This window comes from Stenella coeruleoalba, assembly GCF_951394435.1.
Source record: "Stenella coeruleoalba genome assembly, chromosome: 10".
Lineage (NCBI taxonomy): Eukaryota > Metazoa > Chordata > Mammalia > Artiodactyla > Delphinidae > Stenella > Stenella coeruleoalba.
Window position 1 is genome coordinate 53,773,678 of NC_137156.1, and position 16,126 is coordinate 53,789,803.

Genomic DNA, 16,126 nt, shown 5'->3' on the forward strand with positions numbered 1-16,126 from the left:
AATCTACTGAATCAGAAATTCTGGAGATGGGGACCCTGCAATCTGTGTATTAACAAGTCCTCCTAGTGATTATGATGCATGCTCAATTTTCAGAGCCATAGCCCTACGGTAGGAATACACCAACTTTTTCTATAAAGGGCCATATAGTAAATATTTTAGGCTATGCAAACCATACATATATGTAGTCTCTCTGCACAACTACTCAATTATGCTACTGTAGTGTTAAAGCAATGATACCACGACATGTAAACAAATGGGTGTGGCTGTGTTTCAATAAAATTTTATGTACAAAAACAGAAGGGCAGCTGGATTTGGCCTGCAAGCAACAGTTTGCCAAACCACTAAAGTAAGAGTAAATATATACATAAATAAACAACTAGAAGAAAAATAAAATAATAAAAAGGATTTGATTAATTGAAAAGATTCAGAAAGAGACAGAAAGATAAAAGAAGTGGATAAAAATAGAAATAAAGGGCTTCCCTGGTGGCACAGTGGTTGAGAATCTGCCTGCCAATGAAGGGGACACGGGTTCGAGCCCTGGTCTGGGAGGATCCCACATGCCACGGAGCAACCAGGCCCGTGAGCCACAACTACTGAGCCTGCACGTCTGGAGCCTGAGCTCCGCAACAAGAGAGACTGCACACCGCGATGAAGAGTGGCCCCCCTTGCCGCAACTAGAGAAAGCCCTCGCACAGAAACGAAGACCCAACACAGCCAAAATTAAAAATAAATAAATAAATAAAAAACTTAACCTGAGGTGCCAAAACTCAGGTTAAGAAAAAAAAAAAGAAATAAAAGATAAAGTGGCAAAAATAAAATCAAATACATCAGTAAGTGCCTTAAAAGTAAATGAACTAAATATTCCAAGTAAAAGACCAAGACTGAATTTTTAAAAACAGGTTGCTTAAATGAGATATACTTTACATATAAGGATCACATAAAATTTAAAAAGTAAAATGATGAGAGAGACAGACCATGGCAAACACCAACTAAAAGAAAGTTGCCATAGGTATACTAATTTCAAACAAAGCACCTTGAAGAAGCATTACTAGAGATAAAGAGAGACTTTTTAATAATGATTTAGGAGCCCAATCCAATAGGGGGAAAAAAATTAACTCTACATTTTTACGCACCCATAACTCGTCTTCAAATATATAAAGCAAAAAGAAGAACTAAAAGGAAAAACAGACAAATCTACAAATACAGACGGAAATAGATTTTTACCCACTTCCCATAAGGTTATACCTTTCTTGACCATAAGCTAGATAAAAGAATTCATAAAATTAGGGGCTTCCTTGGTGGCGCAGTGGTTAAGAATCCGCCTGCCAATGCAGGGGACACAGGTTTTAGCCCTGCTCTGGGAAGATTCCACATGCCGTGGAGCTACTAAACCTGTGCATCACAACTACTGAGACTGAGCTCTAGAGCCCACGAGCCACAACTACTGAAGCCCACGCGCCTAGAGCCCGTGCTCCGCAAACAAGAGAAGCCACCGCAATGAGAAGCCTGTGCACTGCGATGAAGAGTAGCCCCCACTCGTCCCAACTAGAGGAAGCTTCCATGCAGCAACGAAGACCCAACACAGCCAAAACTAAATATAAATTAAAAAAAAAATAAAAGAGTTCATAAAACTAATTCATTATCACAAGCCCCCAAATTTAAAATGTTCTGTAGTTTAGTTTATATTTAGGTTATAAATATTACAGGCTTAAAAAGATTTTCTTAATAATTATAAAATATCAGAACAAATCCTATATTTCTTCATAGCACCTACCACTTCCTGAATTATAAAATATCAGAACAAATCCTATATTTCTTCATAGCACCTACCACTTCCTGAAATAATAGTTTCTTCTGAGTGAACTACAACGTGGACTGGAAGTCAGCAGGAACTTTGTCTTGTTTATACTGTAACACCAGTACCTAGAACAATCCTGGGATAACTGTCATAGCTAACTCTTCCTCCTGCTCCCCACCTCTGTCCCCCTAGAGTTTATTCTCAACATAATGTCCAGAGTTGAACAAAGTTACATCACACTGCTGCTCAAAATCCTCCTATGACTCCATAAAAAGGCCTACCAGGACTCCAAGATCTGTGAGACCTTAGATACCATGTAGGTCTCTCTAACATCATCTCCTATTCACTCTCCACCTTTCTCTCCAACCAGTCCCATCAGTCTTCTTGCTGTGACTCATATCAGGGGCTCTGCACCTGTCTGCCAAGAATGCTCCTCCCCTCCATAGCCACACTGCTTACTCACCTCCTTCATGTGTTTATTCACCTATCATTTTCTCAATTAGGTCCGCTCTGGATACTAAGATTATAAACTTTCCACCATCCTGATGCTACTGATCTAACCCTACCTCCCTGCTTTATTTCTCTCTCTAGCACTTACCATTTACATATTTTACTTATTTCATTACCTGCCTCCTCCCAAGGAAATGCATTATCTATTAGAGTGAGAACTTTGGTCTATTTTGCAGACTACCATATCTCCAACATGTAGAACAGCACTCAGAATGCATTTTTCATAGTACAGAGACATTCTGTCTCCAATAAAAGTGTTACTAGGTTATTTGAAATGAAACACCAAAGACAAACAACTATAAACACTGGATAAAATGTACATTTACAAAAGTCTTCTTAAAAACCTGGACCTAAATAGACATTTCCCCAAAGAAGATATACAGATTGCCAAAAAACACATGAAAAGATGCTCAACATCACTAATCATTAGAGAAATGCAAATCAAAACTACAGTGAGGTAACACCTCACACCGGTCAGAATGGCCATCATCAAAAAATCTACAAACAATAAATGCTGGAGAGGGTGTGAAGAAAAGGGAACCCTCTTGCACTGTTGGTGAGAATGTAAATTGATACAGCCACTATGGAGAACAGAATGGAGTTCCTTAAAAAACTAAAAATAGAACTACCATACGACCCAGCAATCCCACTGCTGGGCATATACCCTGAGAAAACCGTAATTCAAAGAGTCATGTACCACAATGTTCACTGCAGCTCTCAATAGCCAGGACATGGAAGCAACCTAAGTGTCCATCAACAGATGAATGGATAAAGAAGATGTGGCACATATATACAATGGAATATTACTCAGCCATAAAAAGAAACGAAATTGAGCTATTTGTAATGAGATGGATGGACCTAGAGTCTGTCATACAGAGTGAAGTAAGTCAGAAAGAGAAAGACAAATACCGTATGCTAACAAATATATATGGAATCTAAAAAAATGGTCATGAAGAACCTAGGGGCAAGACGGGAATAAAGACACAGACCTACTAGAGAATGGACTTGAGGATATGGGGAGGGAAAAGGGTAAGCTGGGACAAAGTGAGTGAGTGGCATGGACATATATACACTACCAAACGTAAAATAGATATCTGGTGGGAAGCAGCCGCATAGCACAGGGAGATCAGCTCGGTGCTTTGTGACCACTTAGAGGGGTGGGATAGAGAGGGTTGGAGGGAGGGAGATGCAAGAGGGAAGAGATATGGGGACACATGTATATGTATAACTGATTCACTTTGTTATACAGCAGAAACTAACACACCATTGTAAAGCAATTATACTACAATTAAGATGTCTAAAAAAAAAAAAAAGGGCTTCCCTGGTGGTGCAGTGGTTGAGAGTCCGCCTGCTGATGCAGGGGACATGGGTTCGTGCCCCGGTCTGGGAGGATCCCACATGCCGCGGAGCGGCTGCGCCTGTGAGCCATGGCCGCTGGGCCTGCACGTCCGGAGCCTGTTGCTCCGCAGCGGGAGAGGCCACAGCGGTGAGAGGCCCGCGTACCGCAAAAAAAAAAAAAAAAAAAAAAAAAAAAAAAAACTCAGTAGGCTCACACTGGTAGTACTCCCAAGCAATAGCAAAAGCAAATGCAAACTTTTCCTGGAAGAAATTCTCTGGCCTCACATTATTTGCACAAATAATTTTCCAAAGATCACTTGGCATGACAGGAAACAAGACACCATGAGCAAGAATAAACAAAAAGAAATAGACAATAGGAACAGATCCTAGAATTATCAAGGTCCTAGAATTTCAAATTCAAATTTTAGAATTATTAAGCACAGGCTATAAAACACCTGTACTTGGCAGCTTTTACTAGGCAAGCTGAAAATAACTCAGGGATAAGAAAGTTATTTTCAAAGTGACATAGATTTTTTTTTAAAACAACCAAACAGAACTTCTAAAAATAAAAATACAATAACTGAAATTTAAATTCAGTAGGCAGGCATAACAGTAGATTTTAGACACAGCTCAAGGGATCATTAGTGAACCAGAAGATAAATCAGAAAAAAAATCACCCAGGATACCTATAGTAGGTGCTTCAATATTAATTGAATAAACAAAAACAAAAGATCAAGGGACTTCCCTGGCGGTCCAGCGGTTAAGACTCCAGACTTCCAATGCAGGAGGTGCAGGTTTGATCCCTGGTCAGGGAACTAAGATCCCACATGCCATGTGGCGTGCCCAAAAAAAAAAAAAAAAAGGATCAAATACAAAAAGTAACCTATAAATCATGATTATGTTGACACTTCTCTTCTCACTCCAATGTTTCAAAATGACAATACTATGGTTTGGTGCAGAAACTGAAAAGGATGAACATATTAACAAGTACTAGAGGACATAAACTAATAAAGTGAGCAGGCTGCAGTGGTTATGTGTATGACGGAAGAGAAAGAGAGAAAAAGGAGGAGAGGAGTTGATAAGAGTAGGAGAAAGAGATGAAGATGGAGGAGGAGGATAAGACTGGGAAGAAGAGATGGTGATGGAAGGAAGAGGCAGAAATAAAGGAGGAGGAGAAGGAAGAGATGGAAATAGAGGATGAAGAAATGGAGTAAGAGAAAGGAGGAAGGGGATAAGAAAAGGGGGGGGGAGGGACAGGCAAAAATTGAGGGGGGGGAAAAAAAAGAAGCCCAAGTAGTATAAGGCTTTACCTTTTGTTCCCTTCATATAACACTTGGAAACTGCCCTCAGCAAACACTGAGCTATTACAGGCCCACAATCCCATACCTATATACCTGAAAGCCAAAAAGCTCTTAAAGTCCACCTTTACTTATTTTGTCTTTTTAAATTCATTTGGTGGCAAAATCTGAACTGATTTGAACTCAGTTTATAGCAAAACATGATGTGAACTGACAAGAGACTATTTATTATGTGTATTTTACTCATTGTGAATTTGTATACATTTAACTGCAAAAATATTAATATGTTTGATTACAAGGTATAGCCTCAGACCCAGCTGGAGTTGTTATACAATATATGGTGTATGGCCATATTAGTTTTCTAAAATCTGACATATTCTGAATTCCAAAACACAACTGGTCCCCACGGTTTCCGATATAAAATAGTAAATTCATATTACCATAATCAAGTCCCTTACCTTTTTTCTTTTTCCCTTCAAATGAAAGCCATATATTTAAACATTCCACTTCACTTTTATGGGTACATGTATGTGAAAACCTGAAATTTCTGCTTCTGAATTCATACAAAATATGAAAAACTGCTCCATCTTACATGGCAAACAAAAGAGCAAGCCAAAACTTTATACCATTTCTCAAGAAAAAGAGAATTCATTTGGTATTTTCTTCAGTGAACCAACCAGTTCAGTAAGAACCCATGTCACAGATTTTCATGCAAAAAATATACTCTTTCATATTAAGTAGTTTCTTATACCAAAGTTCCGCTTTTCACTTGAAGCTATATCCTTCCTTATTCTAATTAAAACAATTGAGTAAAAGGGCTTTGGATTTCTAAACTGTTTTATACACTCACATATCCAGCAATGACCATGGTCATAGCTAAATTAGCAACTGAGACTAGGAAACAATAATCCCTGTAAGCTATTGTACCATACGTGTCTCGGAAAACTCAAAAACATTTTAGTTGTCCACTCTCCACTCTGCTTTTACAATAGGATACTCTCCTTGGCTTTCCTCTGACCTCACAAGTCCCTGTAGCTCAGTATCTTCCTCCTTTACTCAACCACTAAATGTTGAACATCCTCCTTCTCTCTAAACACACTTTCTAAATGGCTTCATCCATTCTCAACAGTTTTAAATATCTTCTATATATGCTGGCAACTCTCAAATGTTTTTTTCTTCAACAAATAAATGGCAAGTGGAGAAAAAAGAGATGAACAGAGGGTTAAGAGATATATCAACTAACTGCAATGGTAAGCCTTGTTTGAATCCTAATTCACTGTCAAAAGATATTTATGAAACAATCGAGGAAATGTGAACACTGAACATTTGATACTATGGGTTAATTTTTTTAGATGTGAAAATGGTACTGTAAGTGTCTCTTAAAAAGATGTTTTACTTTATTTTATATATGAGTAGGAGTGCATGTGCGTATGTACACACAAACACATCCCACTCCAGCAGGATAGTAGGGCTCGGGCAGATAGGTAGGGATACAGATGAATAAAGATTGGCTATGTATTGATAATTTCTTGAAGCTGGATAATGGGTGGTAAGGAAGGTCTGTCATAATATATTCTCTATTTTGGGGTATGTTTGAAGTTTTTCCTTAAAAATGTATGGTAATTTGAACACTTGCCCAGAACACTTGAAAGTGTGTTTACTCTCTTGCCCAGAACCCTCAATGGAACACAAAAAAATGATAAGCAACATCATAAGAGCAAAGAAAATGAAGCAAGGCAGAGAGTACGTGAAATCAGCACCTAAAGATAGCAACAATTTCTTATAAGATGCAAATTAAAAGGATGGAAGGCTTTTGAAGAATACCATAGCAAAGCTGCAACTTAGAATTCTCAGAAGCAGAATCAAACAGCAGAGAGAACTGATCTACCTTGTAGAATGACAGAAGTGACAGTTTCTAAGCCAGCAAGTACAGAGCTGATTAGCAAGGAACAACTGAAAACCTATGGAATGATTTCATCATTAAGCTCTTCCCACCCCCAACTCAGGGAGCTCCGTATTTTACACACAGGTGTGCACGTGCATTCTGTAAAAATGGAACCACCAGAAAAGGAAAGACAGTTTTTAGAACCATTTAAACTTTTGTTTGCCAAAATTAAAATTTAATAGAAGAACTGGAGAAGAAAGTCAAGGAAATCTCCCAGAACACAGAATAAAAGAGAAAAGCATAAATGGAAGAGAGAATACAAAACATAAAAGACACAGTGAATCAACCTAGAAGGTTCAATATCTGACGAATAATAATTCTATAAGGAGAGACTAAAACTAATGAAGGGGAGAAACTTATCAAAAAAAAAAAAAAGATTTCCCAGGGCTAAAGAGAATCACAAGCTTTCAGAAGTAAAATAATCAAATAGTAAAAACTAAGAATGTCTTCAATTTAAACTAAAATGAAAATTTTCAGTTAAGTGATTAGAAACTGAAAATCAAAGTGCTTCAAAATAAAATAATCACCAGATTTTAAAAATATAAATTTTATTTATTTATTTAGTTAGTTAGTTATTTGGCTGCATTGGGTCTTCGTTGCTACGCATGGGGTTTCTTTAGTGCGGCGAGCTGGGGCTACTCTTCGTTGTGGTGCATGGGCTTCTCATCGCGGTGGCTTCTCTTGCTATGGAGCACGGGCTCTAGGCGCATGGGCTTCAGTAGTTGTGGCACGCAGGCTCAGTAGTTGTGGCTCACGGGCTCTAGGGCACAGGCTCAGGAGTTGTGGCGCACAGGCTTAGTTGCTCTGCGGCATGTGGGATCTTCCCAGACCAGGGATTGAACCCGTGTCCCCTGCATTGGCAGGCAGATTCTTAACCACTGCGCCACCAGGGAAGTCCCTAATCACCAGATTTTAATATTCACATGAAGATACTGTGTTCAACAGCACAGTTAATCTTAGTTAACTATTTTATTTATTAAAAATAAAGTTTATTCCATACAAAGTTTAAGAGAGGCCAAGAAATTTGATAAACTCTCTTAAAATTTCTAGGTAGATATTAACTCACTAGTTAAAAAATATTTGAAGACTTTTACCCTCCTCTTTAAAGGAGTCTTTAAAAATTTAAGACCTTCAATAGTTCAGTGAAGTAAAAAGCTAAACACAATTTAAACCGTTATTTGGTATTAATAAAAGTAAATAACATATTTCATGATAACCATGATATCAAACTAAACAATAAATGAGCCTCATAATAAGGCTTATTTAGAACTTTACAAAATGTAGTCATTTCAGGTAGTTAAAATTTCATGACAGCTACAGCTTGGTTATAACAGCTGTCAAGAACATCTACTAGGGCTTCCCTGGTGGCGCAATGGTTGAGAGTCCGCCTGCCGATGCAGGGGACACGGGTTCGTGCCCCGGTCTGGGAAGATCCCACATGCCGCAGAGCGGCTGGGCCCGTGAGCCATGGCCGCTGAGTCTGTGCATCCGGAGCCTGTGCTCCGCAACGGGAGAGGCCACAACAGTGAGAGGCCCGCGTACCACAAAAAAAAAAAAAAAGAACATCTACTATACATCCTATATATATACAAAGAAAAGATGTAAATCTTTTCTTGAAGATTCAGGTTCATTAGCAACATCATGTTTGAGGATAACTTGCTACTGATGTCCAACACTTTGCACCCAGATGGGTAAATGGGTCTGTATCAAGAAGATTTTCAATCTTAGTTCCCACTACTTATCTGCCTTTATTGCTGCTGAATGCCCATTTTTTTTCTCCTTTGTAATTTACTTTTTCTCCTCATAGACTCTTTTTTTCCCTTACTGCTCCTAGAAGAAAAGCTTGGCCTTTTGGCCAGTAAGTTAAAGGGTTGCTTTCTTTCAGTGACTTAAATTATCCAATCCTAGTGTATCACATAGAATATTCAAGGGTTTCAAAGAATAGAGATCTATTCAACATTAATTTCTTGCTATTGTTCCCTATCCCCCAAACCAGTAGTTATATGTCAGTTTGGAGTGGTCCCAAAAGGCTTACCTATAGAACGCCAAGGTTATGTCATCGCTTGTATGGATTTTTTAAGAGATTCAGCGTTTGGAATGATAGATTGTGTTGAAATGTTTAAAGTTTAGAAACAGTCTATTTGCAACAAAACCTTATTTCTTTCCAGCCACTCTGCAGCATAACAACAAAAGGCCAAATTCCTCTCGTGAGCTTTTGAGGCAGATTTCAGGGCTCAGAGCCACATAATAATCCTACAGGTTTTTAACTCTATCTGGTTTGACTGCCCAGAGCTACTTCACAATCATCTGACTGCCTGGTTTTATATTCTTAGGTGAGGATAAAGACAACTAAACAGAAAGGCACCTGAAAGTCACCCCTGACAACTCTTCAATCGTTAGTCATTACAGTACTTCACAAATCTGAATTTGTCCAGAAATAAAACTGTTAATAAATAAAATCTTTCATATGGCCTTGAAGTTAAGCTTATATAATATATTTAATAGATAACAGATTAATAGCCAGAACATACAGAGCAACTATAAGTAAACAACAAAGTCAAAACCAGAAAGTTGGCTAAAGATGCCAGAAAGCAATCCACAAAAAAGAAAATACAAACAACCAAACGTATGAAGTTGATCAACCTTATTAGAAAGAAGAGATGTTTTTTAAAAGGGTGAGATATTTTTCACCCATCTGATAGGCAAATTTTAAAAAGATTAATAATAATGAGAACTCAAAAGAATGCAAGATAGAAGGCACTATTGGTGGGAATGTAAGTGGTAAAGCCTCTTTGGGAGGAAATTAGAGATAGCTAACACAATTTGAAATGAATAAAAACTTTGATCCAGAAATTCAACTTCCAATTATTTAAAAAAATATATATGTGCACACACACATGATTTGTACAAAGATGTTTATTTCAGAATCATTTAGAAAAGTTATATGTGATTAAGCAATCTGAAATTCCACAAAGAAATGGTTATGATATATCCATACTATGGAATACTGTGCAACAGTTCAAACAAATAAAACAGTTACACATGATGGCATAAAGAAAGATCACTATGCAATATTGAGTAGACATAGTAAATGGCAAAAATATGTTAAGAATGATGCCATTTATGTAAACATGGTCAAAAACAAAATAATTCATTTTGATACTTAATATATATGTAAGGCAGAGTAAAAGGTATAAAAAGGCTTGGAGGCAGTTCTGAGAGGATTTTTGCTTTATCTGCATTGTTTGAATTTTTAAAAAGAGAAGATATTTGTGTATTAAAGAATAAGAAACAAAATAGGTTAGGAATAACATAATCCATTTGTTGTATGTGTTCACATGATACTAGTATGATGTATGTGTATTATGTGAGAGAGACTAATATACAGAGAAGTATATATGAAACTGTTAAGAACTATAAATCCCAAGATAACCTGTTACTACTGTTTAGGTGTTTAATTTTTTAATAAAGATATATTACTTTATCGATAAAAATCCAATAAAAGTATTTCCATTTTAAAGACGAGAATATGCAAGAAGGTTACCCTCTGAGCTTTATGAGGTTGTTACTTTGATTTTTTAAAAATCAGTGCATTCCTATACAGTCTGAATGTATTCAGTATTACTTGAAAAAAGAAAAATTAAATAAATATACATTGATAGCCATTGAACTTATAATGCTTAAAAAAGAAATAAAATCTGGATACAACCCAAATCAAATGCAATATTTAGAGTTGCTTGTAAATTAAGGTTTAGAAATAACAATCAAACAAACAAACTTGGCAATGCCAGTAAGTATATAAGAATTTAATTTGTTAACTTTGATGGCTTTTGCCTTAAAAATTAGAAGTTTATATTGTTATTTATTTCTATAAGGACATATAAAACATTTATGTAAATTCTTGGGATAAACTATAACAATATGCAAAACCAGATTTAGTATCATATTTCCATTAACATGTGTATAAAAGTTTAAATGACTGTTTACCAATATCATCCTTTTGGTAAGTTTGCACCCTATTCCTCATCGTCCCAAGGGGACAGACTCCTTAGAGAGAAGTCATTATACAGTCATAAAGGAGGCTGAAACTGTTAGAGTTAAAACTCCCAAATACAGACCAGTCTTCCTAAAGAACATAGTGAAAAATACACAAAACATTTTTGAAGTAACCTCAAATTCCCCTTCTTACACATCTCTGGTGTTGATGTAATTATAAAGTATACCTCTAAGCATCTTAACAAAATGTTTAATAATGAAAAAAAAGCTCAAGTATTAAGTGTTATGAAGCACAATACTGAATGCACATTTGAGGCTCCAGATTTGATTTTGGTTTGCTTTGTGCCTGGATCTGGGACTTATAATCTCAACAAGCCTTAGTTTTCCAATCTGTGAAATGGAAATACCCAAATACTCTGTACACTTCACAGTTATTTGTACCTTAGGAGTTAATGTACAATAAGTATACTCAAGTGCTTTGGAAAACTATACAGCACTATATATGTTTTTAAAATTATTCTTATCACAATAAAACACTGGCAAAATCAATTTTTGATCAAATTACACCAGTACAGAATTTGTAAAAGACTAAATATTTTCTAGAGAACTATTTACTAGGGACACTGACAAATCACAAGCATATCAATTGAAACAGTGCCCAATGCAAGCCATTTTGCTTCTTTATATACTTTATCACCACAGAATTCTACTTGTTGTCAAATACAACAGGAAAGATATCAAGCTAGCTAACTAAACCTTCCTGCCAAATCTGTCATTCTTCCAAAGGCCATGTTCTCTCTTCAAAGCTTTTATATTATTCCATGTTTCTTCCAACATCCCTTTATATCCACCACCAAAGACAGAGGGTTTGCTTGGGTTGCAGGATAAACTGTCATCTTGTATGTGCCAGATCCCATACAGACATATCAAGTAGAAAAAGATACCAAATGACAAGTACGCACACACGTGCACACATGAACATACGAGTGTGTGTGTGTATATACACACACACACATACACACACAAAGTGTCCTTCGTTCTTTAGGGAGAAATATATTTCTTATACAGCAGATGACTGTCACTTTAAAAGGAAGTGTATAGCACAAGCAAAAAAAAGAAAAATAAATCTTACTCACCATCTCCCATAGCCATTCAGATGGTCCAGGGAGCTCTCTCAAACCAACAGGTCAAACAGCACAGCAAATAAATGCAGCTCGGTGCCTGCGCCACTGGGCTCGGCCTGCAGCCTGCAGACACCCTGCAGACACCCGGAGCTCTGTGTGACCCAGGCCGCTGCAGCTCTGCACCGCAATAGCCAACAGCTGCTACTCCACTTCAAAATAAAAGTCTGGGGTCTTGCTGAAAGCCCTCGTCTATTTAGCAAAGCCTAGCAGAGCTTGATCAAGATTATTCTTTAACTGCACATATGAGGTTAGATATACGTTACGGTGTTTCTCCTTGTGCTGGCTGCCTGAAATTTAATGTCAGAAAAGCTCTAAGAGCCAATAAATGCCATCCCACTGGGGGACTTTTAATGCAATCATCAAAACACAAGGCATGTGTTCAGCAATCATTTTCTGCTTCCCTAAAGATATCCATGTAATCAGTAGCAATCACATGATCTGATGAATTAACTGATTTGTGCCTTTTTAAAAGGTTTTCATCCTTTTGCCGTTACCTTTTAATATTTACAACAGAAGACTGCTAGAAGTGCACAAACAGGAAGAGCTCAGTTTCCATGATTAACTGCTCTCATTATGCAAGAAGCATTTCTGGCTGCCGTAAACAAATCACGTCAAAGGCAGCCCATCAAAGGCTGCTCTGTATGCAGACGGCAGGGCCACACGGAACAAAGCTTGCTTCTGGTGGAGGAGACAGAACCTGGCCAGTGCGCAGCTGCAGGGACACCGAGCACCCTCCATCCAAGCTGCACAACCATCAGCACATTGTCAAGCTCCAAGAAGGCCCTGGAGCTCATGGTCACAAACAGATACATTTTTAAATCAACCTAAGAAAAAGGCTACTTTGCTTTTCACCAAAGGGTATGTTATAAACTAGACTGCAAGTTACCTCATTACCTCTTTTGCCAAATATCAAGGTAATTTCAAAGCCTAATTTCTGTGGTTTAGTTTATTGCCAGCCTCCTAAAACAATGCTTTTCCTAGCAACTGTTTTCAAAGAGAGAAGCTGGGAAATATTTTACAATGATTACATGCCAAGACTGCATTAGGTCCTATACACACTTGACAAATCAGAATTACACATAGTTTTTTCAGCGAAAAAGAAAAAGACTTGCAGTCACAGCCACCAACACGTCTGTGCTTGTATCTCAGTTAGCATAGGAGCCTGTCTAGAAAACACCAGACCCTGCCATAATCACAGGGGGGCCTGCAACTTTCAGTCTTTTCCTTCCTACAGGGCTGGTGTTGCCTTCTTTCAGCCATGATTTGATTAATTTTAAATCCAGTTTCCTTCTAATAGCAGAGCTAATTCCACTGCACTTAAGGATTCTGCCTAACTTACTCTGTAATACAAGAATTAAAGTCAGGCTTGAAAAACCCTCGACAAAAAAAAAAAAAAATGCCATGCATTTCTCACTATTCCCAAATTAAACGACATGCTCAAATCTCTGATAATAGAATTTACTTTGTGTTCTTGAGTGTGCTGAACTAATGCTCTAGAAAATCAAGTCAAAGAGTTCAATCAAAACTTAAAAGCGTAGATATGGCAATAATGAAAGAAATCAGAGACAAAAGCATGAGATGTAAAGTTATGTATCAAGACATGTATAAGGGGAGAAGAGGCAGAAGGAAGACGAAATAAAGAAACAGACAATTTTTCCAAACAATAAATGTATGTAAGATAGTGTTGGGCCATGTCACTCTCACTTACCACATGCCTCTCCAGCCTAAAACCCTTCCTACTCCCAGAAGTCTACCAAACTTTTCCCAAGGCCTATAAGACCCTCATATAATGGTTCCTGCTTACTTTTCCAATTTTTCTCATACACAGTCTCCCTTCCAACAGAGCCCTAGCCTCACTAGGCTCCAGTCAGCCCTGGCCTTCCTTCCTTTCTTCAAATACACTAAGACCTTTTCCACCTCTCGGCCTTTATGGTCACATTTTCTCTGCCCAAAGCATTTTTCCTACCATGTATCCAATGAATAGCTCATTTTCCTTTATCAAGTCTCAATTCAAATATGTCAACTCTGAGAGACGCTTGCCCCACTATTCTATCTAAAGTGGCATCACTGAGTTACTTCACATCTCCATACCCTATTTACTTCACTTAATGACTGTGTAGATGATAACTTTTAACTGCAGTGGCTCTTAAAAAGTTATACCACCTTTACAACAAATCCTCTGGGTTTTTGTTTGTCTGTTTTTGTCTGTATTTAGTAAAATTATTTTTTCATCCCCAAACACCCTCAATGAATATAAGAAGTGTGATATTTTATTATTATGGTTTCAGGCAAAGACACATTAAAAATTTTTACTTACCATAATAGTTTCTAGTCACAGAATATCAGATGAAACAAATCCGAATAGAACGCCATGTTTGGGTGAACTCACAATAATTTGCTTTGCATATGTACACCAAGTGAGAGAGAAAAGAGGTGGTATCTTTAATAGCTCTTCAATCTGTTGTGTGCATGAACTATTTCCACAAGTTTCCATGATGAGCCTTTATTTTGTCCTAGATGTTTTCCTGGTCTATAACTTTATTTTCAAGTTTTAGTTTGAGTGCACAATAACAATGAGCTAACAGGGACTGAAAATTATGTGGGGAAAAATTGTGCAGAAATAAAAAAGGAGTTGAATAAACCTTCATTACATTATTTTAGGTATAAACTATTTATTTGCCTTCAAATTGCTAGTTATAAAAATTTGTTTTCAGTGCTCAATTGATATATTTTTCTACCTGTGAAAATTATTCAAGCATCTTGGGTTGGGATGAAACATAACATAATGTTAGTTAGGAAAAATTAAGAAATAACTTTTTCATTTAATGGCTTTTCACTTAGCAGCAAGGATTTTAAGGAATAATTTAAGTTAATTTCATTAAATTCATTAAACAAAGAGTAGTTGTATTTCTTTCATTACCAACTGTAATCACTCTGGATATCCATTTGTTTACTTGTTTATGATCTATCTCTCTCACTAGAATGTAGGCTCCTCGAGGCAAAAACTTTAACTGTCTTCTTCACTGTTGTGACATAATCCGTCTATATTTTAAGAAGACCACTCTCACTTCTGGGAAGAAAATAGATTCCAGGGGTCAAACATAAAACAGAAATCTATTGCAGTGATGCAGGTAAAAGCTAAAGGAGGGCTTCCCTGGTGGCGCAGTGGTTGAGAGTCCGCCTGCCAATGCAGGGGACACGGGTTCGTGCCCGGTCCGGGAAGATCCCACATGCCGCGGAGCGGCTGGGCCCGTGGGCCATGGCCGCTGAGTCTGCGCGTCCGGAGCCTGTGCTCCGCAACGGGAGAGGCCACAACAGTGAGAGGCCCGCGTACCGCAAAAAAAAGGAAAGAAAAAAAAAAAAAAGCTAAAGGAGACTTAGAGTAGGGTTTTAGCAGTGGAGATGGAAAAAAATAAGCAAATTTGGCATATATTAGAATTTCAGAGGCAAAAATGACTAGTTAGAATGGGAGATCAATGCTAACTAATTCTAATCAGGAAATTTCCTAGCCTGAGCTGATGGTGGTGCCGCTGACTGAAATGGGTAAACTGGGGGAAGAACAGTTTTGAGGGAAAGGAAGAGACAACAGGCTTTAACTTTTGGACCTGTTAAGCCTGAGATGTCTCTTAGACATCCAAATGGAAATGTCATCGAGGCCACAGGCTCCCAGATCTAGAGCACAGAGAGATAAATGAGGGCTAGAACTACATATTTAGGAGTCATCAGCAAATAGTTATCATTCGAAGCTTTTGGTCTGGATTAAATCCCTGAAAGAGAATAAAGACAAGGGGAAAAAGAGGCTTGGGCGCTGGGACCTACCAACATGATAAATGGGCTTTCCTCTTCTAGTCTCATCCCTTATTAACAGAGCCATTAAAGTATTTTTCAATGACAGCTTAATACTGTCATCAAAATCATCATGACCAATTTTTACACACCAATAAGTAGTATAGACTTTAACGTTCACATTTGACTATACTTGAAATATTCAGATTATAATCTCCAAAACAGAAAGGTTTCTGAAAACCCTCTCCAAGAGAAATAAATGCCAGATACT

General features: G+C 37.6%; 1 protein-coding gene across 8 annotated transcripts in view; it reads right to left on the reverse strand.

Moving 5' to 3' along the window:
- Positions 1 to 16,126, reverse strand: part of CLASP2 (cytoplasmic linker associated protein 2) — a 178,333-nt gene that overhangs the window by 126,540 nt on the left and 35,667 nt on the right. Inside the window, exon 1 of one of the 8 annotated variants that reach the window (XM_079934509.1) lies at positions 12,022 to 13,620. The exons of the other annotated variants lie outside the window; for them this stretch is intronic. Within the exon in view, the coding sequence (XP_079790635.1) occupies positions 12,022 to 12,037 (16 nt within the window). The 5' untranslated portion in view covers positions 12,038 to 13,620. Of the gene's footprint in view, positions 1 to 12,021; positions 13,621 to 16,126 lie in introns of those variants that run through there. 8 annotated transcript variants of the gene reach the window in all.